General features: G+C 37.9%; 1 protein-coding gene across 2 annotated transcripts in view; it reads right to left on the bottom strand.

The window, feature by feature from the left end:
- Positions 1-769: 769 nt before the first annotated feature.
- The window catches only part of AVL9 (AVL9 cell migration associated), a gene marked incomplete at both ends in the record, with an annotated part of 35,133 nt that continues 23,792 nt past the window's right edge, over positions 770-12,110 (bottom strand). The window contains 6 exons of one of the 2 annotated variants that reach the window (XM_084229576.1): positions 770-885; positions 2,111-2,199; positions 2,726-2,779; positions 6,062-6,179; positions 8,255-8,474; positions 9,599-9,733. In XM_084229576.1, the coding sequence (XP_084085702.1) occupies positions 770-885; positions 2,111-2,199; positions 2,726-2,779; positions 6,062-6,179; positions 8,255-8,474; positions 9,599-9,733 (732 nt within the window). The remainder of the gene's footprint in view (positions 886-2,110; positions 2,200-2,725; positions 2,780-6,061; positions 6,180-8,254; positions 8,475-9,598; positions 9,734-12,110) is intronic. The other variant, XM_084229575.1, reaches the window with a different exon arrangement.

The following is a 12,110-nucleotide window of genomic DNA, read 5'->3' as shown; positions in this document are numbered from 1 at the left end:
TAAACTGCTCCAACACTAGTGAAACTGTCACTATGCCATTTTTCTGCACACTCATTTGCACAATTAGGAAGAAGAAAGCATAATGACTCCTTGATGACTCAAAGCAAATATTTAAGAATAGGGAAAGAACAAGTTAAACACATGAAACAAAATATTCCACTCCAACCTCAGAACTGCCATCCCTTGACTTTCATGATTTTGGGAGGAAGTGAGTTGATGAAAGTGTTTTGTGATCAGAAACCAACAAAAGAATTAAGCAAAATATAATTGTAATTAAGCAAAATATAACAAAGGGCTGGACTGTATGACCCCTTAACTTTATAAGCACATTTTAGGGTCAACTTTAGAGAAATTTAAATAGTAATATAACTTAATTTTAGCAAATAGAAACTACATCGACCATCTGGAGAGTCAAATAGCAAAACAACAAAATTTACACAAGCAAAAACTTTTCTAAAGTAAACAAATGTATATATCAAACTCAAAATTCATTAGAAGGTTCACTGTGTGTTTTAATCAGGCTCAGATTGAAATAAAAGTAGTCAATTTAAACCCCAACCTCGAAAGCCATCCCTGCTTATGGTTGTGATTTCATCTTTCCAGCATCCGACGACGTTCATTTAGACTGAGGGCACTATCCATGTAAACAGTTCGACATCTCAGGCCCCTGCTGTGGACCTGTGGCCAACGAAGAGGAACAGTCTGGGATCAGCAGACAGACAGGGAACTCTTAAACCTAAGAAGGCAATAGCAGTCTTCGGATTGCTTCTCAAGGCTTCCCTTCGGGTGGCTCGGTGAGACTCTGGGGGGTGGAGTTGGTGAAAGTAGAAAGCCAGGAAGACATAGCTGTCTTTGCACTGGAAAAAGCTCCTCCAACTGACTGGCCTGGATGTAAGGAGGGAAAAACAAAAGGAAAAATGTCTTCATTCTTGTTAAATGATAGTGAAAGACCAATGCTAATTAATAAGTATTAGCTTATTGTAATACATTAATAGTTACCAAATATCATTGAAATTTCTAGTTTGAAAGCAATCCTTTTTCCATGGAGATGTCTTAAAGGAAACTGGATAATTTCTGTGTAAAAGTCTCTCCAGGCATCTGAGGGTATCCAGTAAACTCCTTTCTTAAAACCTACATGTAAGTCAGTGGTTCTCAACATTGGCTGTGTGCTCTGAATCATTTGGGGCGCTAAAAAAGTAACATGGGCTTTCTGTACACTAAACCCAAGTTGGTAACTGATAATGGCCCACACAGGGAAGCGTATGATTAGGCTTCTGTAAGGAAATTTGCCTTTTCTTTTTTTTTAATATATTTTTTTTTCAAAAAAGATTATTTATACAAGAACTAGGGTACAGGTCAGAGGCGCAGGAGGGTGAGAGAATTCACCAGAGACAGAGTGGGGAGCAGAACAGGCAGACAAACCAAGGACACTGCTGAGGGGAGCAGTGGGCAAGGCAGGAGAAGTCTGCCATGGCATGTGGGTTATCTCCTTGGCTGGCCAGGATTCGAACAGGTGCTACAGAAGCTGCGGACAGCTTCATAGCATGGCGCTCAACCTGCTGCGCCACCTGGGGAGGCCCAGGAAATTTGCTTTTTCATCTAAAATGACGTTGCAACAAGTGAAGATGTCTATCTGCCTCAGGTCAATTTTGTTAAAACAAAATGTTATTTAAAAATGGCATTATGGGGCTTCCCCGGCGGCGCAGCGTGTTGAGCACAGTGCTGTGAAGCTGTCCGCAGCCTCTGCAGCGCGGGTTTGATTACTGGCCGGCCAGGGAGATAACCACATAGCGCAGCAGACCTCTCCTGCCTCGCTCAATGCGACCCTCAGCAGTGTCTTTGGTCTGTTTGCCTGTTCTGCTCCCCGCTCTGTCTCTGGTGAATTCTCTCACCCTCCAGCACCTCTGTCCTGTACCCTGGTTCTTGCATAAAAAAATGGCATTATGTCAGACACTGAAGATAAAGTGAAATGACAAGCTGAATCATATATTCCCACTATTTTTGAAGAGAACTGGCATTAGGATTTATGTAGCAGCATCACTGGTATACTGACGATAAAGAAGGAATGTGTAATAACTCAAATCTGTGCCCGGTCAAAGGCATGCCTTACCAACAGCTTTTCCTGTTTGTACAACATTCCGGCTGGTTGTGACCATGACACTTCCAATTTTTTTGCCACGTTCACTGTTTTGAACAGAACTGAGTAAAGGAATGAAGTGTTAAGTACAATTTTAAAATCTCTTTCTCTCTCTCTCTCACACACACACACACACACACACACACACACACACAATAACTACTTTATAAGCATTCCAAATTACCATTGAGAAAAAACTAATTATTCATTATTTGCTATGCATAAATTAATGTATGAACATTTTAAGCATATGATTTTTTATAAAATATTAAAAGATGCAAATGAGCCAAAAAGTGGTAAGGACATAAGAATGTATGGTTAATTCTCCCTAGTTATGATTTGCTAAAGTTATTTCACCAGAATAAATATGGTAGATCTTGTTATTAATTCACACCACTCTCCATAGAACAGCAGTGTTTTCACTTTGAAACATACACACTGCTGAGCTAGAGAACGTTATGCACATATTTGGTTACTATTTGAAGCACAAGTCTAACAAGTGAAGAGAAACAATTCCCAATTAGCACAGAAACACATGGCATAAATTCAGACATAAGACGTTTCCTAGTATTTTCTTGAAATACTCACTGTGAGAATCTTAACTTCATGTCTGACACTGAATACTGGCCTTGAAATGGATGGCTGTAAAACAAAGTTTGGTTTCGACTATGAATATTTCACTGATAAAGCTGCAAAAGCGTTATCACAAGGAAGGACTGGTAAAACCACTGATGTGACTCAACTGGGTGGTGGTGCTATCAGGAAATGGAGTTTGGTTTTTTTAAAGATTTATTTATTTATGCATACAAGAAGTGGGGTACAGGACAGAAGTATGAGGGGTGAGAGGATTCACCAGAGACAGAGTGGGGAACAGAACAGGCAGACTGATTGAAAAACACTGCTGAGGGGAGCAGAGACAGGAGGGTAAGACAGGAGAGGTCTGCTGTGCCATGTGGGTATCTCCCTGTCTGGCCAGGAATGGAACCCGCACTGCAGTCTGCGGGCAGCTTCACAGTGCTGCACTCAACCCAGGAGGCCGATAACATTTCTTTAAGCATATTAACAACTTTTTTCTTTTGATTTCCTGAAGCACAGGTTGAAAAAATTTGAGGGATTACTTAATCATTTTCTGTATTCCTGGAAAAACTGCACTTAAAGGATGAAATGTGTCCTTTTAACAAAAATTATGTATATTGATATAACACTGGTTTATAACACTGTATGTTTTAGGGGTATAAGTTTACATCTCTACAAATGTATTCTATGACACTGTGCCCATGACCAGCGTCCCAATACTCCTCCACCATAACCCATTGGACCCCTGCCTGCTTAGCTCCCAGTCCCCCACCCTCCTGTTATGGTAGTCTCAGCTCTGCAGTCTGATATCAAGGCTTTGTTTTGCTTTTGTCTATTTCTTTACTTTGTTTTTTATATACCACATGAATGAAATTATTTGAATTTTTGCTTCTGATTTATTTTGCTTAGCATAAGCCCCTTTAGTTTCATCCATGCTGCAAATATCTGTCTGCTGCTTACTAAGGGAAGTTAGAGAACTGTCTTCTCTGATCTCCAGGAGTTAAAGAAAAGCTTCATGGATGTCAAATCATATGATTTACTTGGACTATTTCTAAATTATACCCCCCTGATAACAACTGAAGACTATTATTTGTTTTTGACTTGGTGAAAACACTGAAAATCTGCTCTTCTCTCTATAATTTTCCTACATATTTATTTCGGGTACTTCTTTAGCTTAAATCTAAATAATTTATTTACACAATTTAGAAAGTACTGTTTTACAATCCTTTAAAACTGTCACACATAAGCCTTTTAAGAACCTATATTAAAATCTATAGAGCTTTCCATACGGGCTAAGGGGGAAGAAATCCTATACTGTGAAAAAATGAGCAAGGATGTAAAATAAGGGCTTTTCATTAAAAAAAAAAGAAAGACATCTGCAGAGTTGTTAAAGTTAAAGGCCCTAATGCAGATGCAGTGGCTGGGTAAAAATCTGACCAGTCTCTCCATGTAGAGTAACGGGATGAGGCTAAGAAGCTGCCCCTGCTGCGGGTCATGGCAGATGTGACTGGAGTCCTGTTATTATGAGCACCACTAGGAGAACAGCTGTTTCCCTTCACATCTGTTTCCCTACGTCACTCTTTAGAACACAGACCTTGTGGTTAGTGAGGGAGATTACTATGAATTGTTTCTTAACTTTCATTTAATACTATTAAAATGTTTTTGCCTTCTAATTCTGTTTTTAACCACATTCGTTTCTGTAATAGCTCAGTATGATGATTAAATTTACCAAAATCAACACCAAACCATCATTTCTCTCAACGGAGGATATAAAGTTGGACATAACAACTAAAATCCCACTGCATCACCTCATTCTTGTCTTGCAGATGCCTCCCCAAGTTACTATGTCATAAATATCGGGATTTTGTGTGCGTACTCATATATGCTGTCTAGCGCCATTTAAATCACACCTCCAGTCTGGTAAAATTAATCCTAGCTCCCAAATAATATTGTATGCAGTACAAAGTTGATTTTGTCTGCTTCTCACCAAGAAGTAAAAGTTTAAAATACAAATGAGGTCTCCCTGGTGGCACAAGGGGTTAAGCACCGCACTATGAATCCTCAACCTCCGCATCTCTGGCCTGTACCCCAGCTCTTGTATGCATAAATAAATAAATCTTAAAAAAAAAATACAAATGAAAACATTCAGTGTATGGGTACATCACTGAAAACACAATTATTTTAATCTTTTAATTTAGAAAGTAAGTTCCCAGGGTGTACAATACATTACATCATTTGATCTCCAGCTTCACTCTGTTCCATTCACACAAATGGTATTACTTCATAACTGCCTCAATCCACAGCATGTTTAAATGTATTACACCTCTACTGCAACAGACATTATTTTTTTTTTGGATTTTAGAACCTGATGTGGAAACTAGGTTTTTCGTACAGGAGTTCAAATATCAATTTTAGTTTTTAAATTTCATGTTTTAAAAATAATGTCTCAGGGACGTAGTGCACAATATAGGTGACTGGAGTCAATAATATTGTACAGCATATTTGAGGATTGCTAAGACAAATACTGAAAGTTCTCTTTATGTGCAAAAAATTTATACCTTTCGGGCCTCCCCTGGTGGTGCAGTGGTTGAGCGCTGGGCTGCGAAGCTGCCCACAGCCTCTGCAGTGCCGGTTTGATTCCTAGCCTCCGGCGAGGGTCCCACATGGCGCGCAGACCTCTCCTGCCGCCCGCTGCTCCCCTCAGCAGTGTACTTCGGTCCTTCTGCCTGCTCTGCTCCCTGCTCTGGCTCTGGTGAATTCTCTCACCCTCCCGCCGCTTCTGACTGTACCCAGTGGTTGTATAAATAAATAAATAAATATTAAAAAAAAAAATTTATACCTTTCTATGGTAACTACATTTATTGTGGTGATCGGTAATGTACACAGTGAGTCATCATGTGGTACACCTGAACTAATATGCTATGCATCAATTACACCTCAATGAAAAAATAAAATAACCTTTCAGATTTAACATCAGCAGTATTTTCTTGGAGGCTTCTATCTTGTTTGACCATTCTGTTAAGACATAGCTCTAGAGAAAGGGAGAGAAGAACCACTGTGCATTGAGCATCACTTGTGCCAGGATTTTCTCTCTGAACCATGCTGAGGGCTGGAAGAAATGTTAGAGCTTCCAAAAACGCCTTGAGTTTTCTGTGTAAGTGGTGTGACTAGGGAAGCAGTTTTTAGCTGTTTTTCTGTATGTGGAGCTCTTTTAATCATCTATTTAAGGAGATTCTGTAAGATATCCACGATATCATCAAAGTTAAGTTATAATTTCCTTATATTGGGCACATTTAGTATATCAACTACATCACAGGCTCTCCATCAATCTTCAGAGGATGTACTTACTTTGGATTTATTTCTGCAAGTGCTGGATGCTTGTTGCTGTTCCAGACCCTGTAATTGTGAGTGTTCTTCCATGCTGTAACAAAGGTTGTGCCATAGTCCGATAGTATCTTTTCATTATCTGTTAAGTAAATATTTAAAATTTGAGCTGGACTGCGGTCAATCAGGGACGTAAAGATTAACAACCAAAAAAGGTAAAGGAATGGCTTTGCCGCTCCCCCTCCCCCCAAACGCCTGCTTTTTTATTGGGGAGGGGGAAATCTACCAGATATCAGGAAACTTGACCCTAGTTCCAGAAATCCTGTGAAAGTTCTGTGACCTAAAGTAACTTCATTTTCCTAACTGGAAAATAGAGGGCCAAACCAAATATTTTATAAGGTTCCTTACAATTCCAAAATATTTCCACGTTCTGCTTACTGAAGTTAGGAAGCATTGTCTTATTTATTAAACAAAAACTATGGACTGGATAATGAGTAAACATACTGATGAACACATATGGGCTAGGTATAGTATCTTTCTGTCTTTTCACAAATCTCATTTTTCTATGGAGAAAGATTAAGGATGAATACATGACTTGGTTCTTTAAATCACACCTTCTGTTCTGTGGATTTTCTCACTAGTTGGTAAAACTCACTTTCAAGTTTCCATGAATTTCACCGTCAAAATAACAAGGGGATTTTCATATCTAATGTTTAAAACTTTTCGACTCCGTCAATACCATGTGGAAGCTACCAAGATGCATGAAGAGCATTTCTTCTACCTGGAAGGCTAGAAAAAGTTGGGAGAAATGATGCATATTGCTATTGCTTTATATATGAATTGCACGCTGCTTGCTCTGAAGGTAGGATCTGTGTCTTTTGTTGTTGGGAGAGAAAGAGAGGATAGATGTGTCTATATGTAAATAATGCAGCATACGGAAGTTCTTTTAAGAACATATTTCTCAAGCATTTCTAGGGCTGAATTTCTTCTTTGACATGGTTAACAGCATGAGCCTGAGTCAGACTGCTTGGGTTTAAATTCTAGGTCAGCCTCATCCAGATAGATGAGCAAGTCTATTTAACCTTTGTGTGCCTGGTTTCCTCTTTTGTAAATTGGGGATGACAGGAATCTACCTTTATTTTTTGTGAAGAAGAAATGAGACAGTAGATACAAAGTGCTCAGAATAGATGCCTGCACACATGAATTTCAAAAAAAAAAGGTAATAAAAAAATACCAAAAAAGGGTAGCTACTGTTCTGTGCTTACAACTACCTCGACAAATCTTTTTAAAAAGTAAATTAATTACTAATGAGGCTACCTGACTAGAAGAGACTAGGGTTTTCTTATTAGATTACTGAATGATTCTGGCTTAGAGAAATTACCTTTTGTTTCTTAGCTGCCACATTTGTAGAAGAGGCAAATATTTTAAAATATACCAATAACAAAAAAGAACTTGTCCCATAGCTCTCCTTTAGAGATGAAGAACATGCCCGAAGCCTGGATTTAAGACTCCCTATACACTCTGTGTATAACTAACCTGGGAGTGGTAGTGGTACGACTGATTAAGAAAATCTAATGACACCACAATGTGCATGTACTTACTGCTACTGAAAGACTCTACACTTAGAAGTGGTTAAGAGATAAATATTAGGTTATTTGTATTTCATCATAATTATTAATGAAACCCCCAGAAAAAAAGGAGGGGAAAAGTTCAATAACAGCAAATCTGCTGCATATTTACTAAGTGTCCTGGGAGGTAAGTGTCCAAGATGAGAAATCTCATTGCAGAGATTCATTTCTCTTTATATATCTCTGTATGTATCTATAGATTCTTAGAATGGGGCATGAATTTGAAGGTTTAATCCTTCAGAATGTTATTTCCAATGATTTTTGTCACATTTCTCTTTTGTCCCTTTATCTATCTTAAAACATGTAAGCAGTATTTATAAATAACCCCAAATACTGACATATGGTTCCATATATGGAATACTAAACAGTGACATAAAGGTGTGAAAGAGCTGTATTTATTAATAAGAAAAACTAAGTTTTAAAAAATGTGTAATGGGAATAATTCTTATTGAAGGGCCACCTTGAATAAGGGTGGCTATCTCTGTGTGAGGGAATAACAGGGAATTTTTCTATACAGAAGGTATGTTTTTTATACAATTCAAAACATCACAAGTGCTACAAAGTAAAAAAGTGGCCATGCATTTCTTACCTAACTGCAGCGTGGCAGCCAGCAGTGCGTGGATGTAGACTGCAAACTGAGCTCGGATCCATTCGTCACCTCCTTCCCAGCCTGTGCCATCTAGGAAGACGTCATCCCGGTTCTCTGTCACGTGCCTCACTAGGTAATCTGCAAATCTTAGGTCTGCAGTAGTTGGGTTAAGCAGCTTCTTTAGTTCTGGATCATGGATTTGGATCAGCGCTTCTTCTACCTAAAGGGTACCCACGGTACAAGTAAGAGTCTGGGCATTCACGCAGACCTCCAAGCTACACATTAAAGAGTGAACTATTGGGAAGTTGGAGCTGGAAATAAAAAGTAGGAATAACTACATCCTCAAATGATGACTCTAAGAAAGATAAAGGTTTTCACACTGTAGTTTGTTTCCTTTATTTAAAAAATTGCTCATTTTCTGTTTTTAGAGAATACAAGCATAGATTTATAATTTTGAATTAAAAAAGTAATTCAATGATAGTAAATATTTCAGAAAATATAGAGGCATAGAGTAAAAACTATCTTAATCACCAATTAGCAATATACACAATTAACAACTATAATAATCCTTAACATTTTTTCTTTGAAGGCATAGAAACACTGGAGTATTTTTATTATATAAAATTGGAGATACGAAGAAAGAAACATAATTTACTATTTTGAAGTATAATGATAAAAACAAATACCTATGACTCTCCACCCAACTTCAACAGTAGTACATAACCAGTAATGTTGACTCAACCCTGTGGTCCTCCCGTCTGTATTCTCCTGCCTCGGAAGATATATATTTTCCTTTCTCAAAATTAAGATCATAATACATATAGTTCTGAATCCTAGATTTTTCATTTATTATATTATGAACATTTTGTCAGAAACATGTCTTAGTACTTTCCGTCAGAAACTACAAAAACATTAGGTCATTGAAAATTTAAAAAATTACTTCAATTGTGAAAATGAACAAATGATTTAAATTTTCATATATTGTTATGGTGGCAAGAATTTATCCATAGCTTTCTTCCTCTTGATAACTGGAGCTACTAAATAATATAGAAGTATTTAAACTATTTGAACAATAAGCCCATTTTAATTGTGAGATTGTAGTAGGACCACCTTGCCTGGGTTGGAATCCTGCCTCAACACTTAGCAGCGGTTTGAGCTCTTTGTTCCTTAGTTCCTGCAGGTGTAAAATAGAGACAGTAATAAAATCTATCTCAAAGGTTATGAAAATAAACCTAAGGTGTTTAGAATCCCTAGCATACAGGAAACAATGCCTTCATAATTACATTTAAGAAAGGAAAACCGGGACCAGCAGCATCAAGGACACACGCTCATACGTACACCTACTTCCACAATGGCATCACTGAGGTGTTTCTGTTGTCGGAAAAGGATGTTAGTAGCTCCAGCAACAAATCCCCGGACGGTGACATCAGAGAGAAGATGATGCTGCTGCAATGCCATATAGGGTAAACACAGGTATCCCTATAAATTATGAGTAAATAGGAAACATCAGAAAAGTGATGCAATAGCTACCTCTCTCTCTCTTCTAGAGACTAATCATGGGAATGGTAGCTAAGAGTAGAAGAAACTCCCAAGCTACCCAATCCCATGCCATTCCTAAAGCAGCTGATCTTTAACTCACTACAATTATATTCCAGGGGAACCTCAAGTTAAGTTCAGTTAATTGCTAATGTTGCTCATGAATGGTCAAATCTTGACAAGGTCATTTAACATGAGGGCTGTCTTACGTGATCACTTTGTTCTTGGTTCAATTTGAAAGCCTCCACAGTAACTAATGAGCTGAACTTTTTCATTTAGGAAATGAAGTATTAAGCCCATTTAAGTATATTGTCTGGGGGCCTCCCTGGTGGCGCAGGGGTTAAGACACAACCTATGAAGCTATCCGCAGCCACTGCAGCTCAAGCTTGATCCCTGGCCAGGGAGCTACCCACATGGCGCAGTAGACCTCTCCTGGCTCGCCCTGCTGCTCTCCCCAGCAGTGTATTTCAGTCAGTCTGCCTGTATTGTTCCCCACTCTGTCTCTGGTGAATCCTCTCACCCTCCACACCTCTGGCCTATACCCCAGTTCCTGTATACATAAATAATCTTTAAAAAAAAAAAAGTATATTGTCTGGTAGAAAGCTGTTAGTTCTTCCAGTAAAAATTTAAAACACATGCATCTGGCCATAATCACCAAAGTACTATTATGAAAGTAGCAAAGCACTGCACAAGGTATTTCACTGTGCTACTGTTAAAAATAATGAAAAACATTTTAAGATATTTGCTATTAAGTGTTTAAAGCAAAAATGATCCTGAGTAGTTGTGTATTTAACTGAGCATTATTGTTGAATTGTCCAATCATAGCAAGCAGTCGGGTGTACAAAACCCAGCATATTTCCTGAGAATAAAAGTGTTAACATTGGAATGATGTACAAAAGGAAGAAATTAAACTTCTGCTGAAAGACTCTACATCAAGAAGATTTTTAGCAAGTGGCAAAATTTGTGTCTGAAGCCAGTAGGGCAGATGTGCTGTTTCTGAACTTGTTTTTAATCTCGAGTTCTAGGATAGAGTTTTAAAACTTGACATCCTTAAAAAAAAAATTGGGAACACTCTCTAGGGCAGAAGATAGACCTCTTGTTACTTCATGCTCTTCACTGCATCTGGGATAGGTATTAAACACTTAATATGGGAGAAGACTTCGAAAAGTTGGAATACAGGTCTATGGATTTGGTTTTATTCTTATTCTTGACAATGTCTTTACCAGATCAATCAAACTCTGTAACAGCAGCAAAAACAAATACAAGTCCAGGTAATAGAGAGGCTACAGTGCTTCTCAACTGGTGCCCCTCTGGTGACTAAAGGCTGATAGAACCCCAGTTCCTCATTCAGAATTAGTTAAAATAGCTGGTTCACTTAAGGTTCATGCTCTGCATGGGCTATGTATTCAGAAACCAAAGACTCCCTTTCTTCCCAACTACTTGTTTCTAAACACATCAAGCTGTCAAGTTATTTATAGGTTCCCTAAAGTTTGAAAATGACAACCTGCAAGAGAGCAAATCAAATACAAATTCAGGAGCAACACATAAAGGAACTTTAATATGTGTGGGAAATAAAAAACTCAGTTTCCACCTACATGAACTTTTAACTTTCATAAATTCATCATTTTACTAAAAATGTTACAAACTGAAGTTTAAGAGAATTCTAAATTAAGTCATCTTCTGGTGGAGGCAATGCATATTTAAAAAAGTATCAGATATACGTAATTAAACTAAGAAATAGCTGCTGATCTTTTAAAACATGCAAAAAAATCATGTTGAAAACTTTTTTAGTGATTTGCCTAAAATTATCTTCCTTATCCCTCAAATACTAATAGTGAAAATCACTTTTATTCAATTAGAGTGAGGTTCCTTTGAACCAGAGTTCCATTTATGGTAAGATTCAATTGATTTTTACTAAATAATAAATATTATCTCATAATTGGAAAAGAGGAGAGTGAAGGTGACTCAGCAGATTAAAATAAGCCACTATCCTAAATCCAAGGTCCTTTCTGGCTGGCCCTATTCTGCTTTGCAACAGGGTATTGCCAATTCTATATTGCTCTCTTTCAGAGAGAGGACAGAAGATTACAATCAGCCCTCAGGACTGATTTTTCACATCCGAAAATAGTTACTCTAACTTCCTCTTTTATCTCTCTTCCATTTCCTCATCCTCCTTTGACTTCTCTCTAGTGACAGAATGGAATAGTACCTCAGTATATATATATATCACACAGGTACAGTTCATTTTCTAATTTTCTTCCTCTTTTTGGGTTACCCTATTTGTTCTCCTCACCCTTGGATGCCTGACAGTTTGCATCCA

The sequence above is a fragment of the Talpa europaea genome (genome assembly GCF_964194135.1).
Source record: "Talpa europaea genome assembly, chromosome: 3".
Classification (NCBI taxonomy): domain Eukaryota; kingdom Metazoa; phylum Chordata; class Mammalia; order Eulipotyphla; family Talpidae; genus Talpa; species Talpa europaea.
Note: the sequence above shows the minus strand (reverse complement) of the source record. Positions and strands in the feature narration are given on the sequence as shown.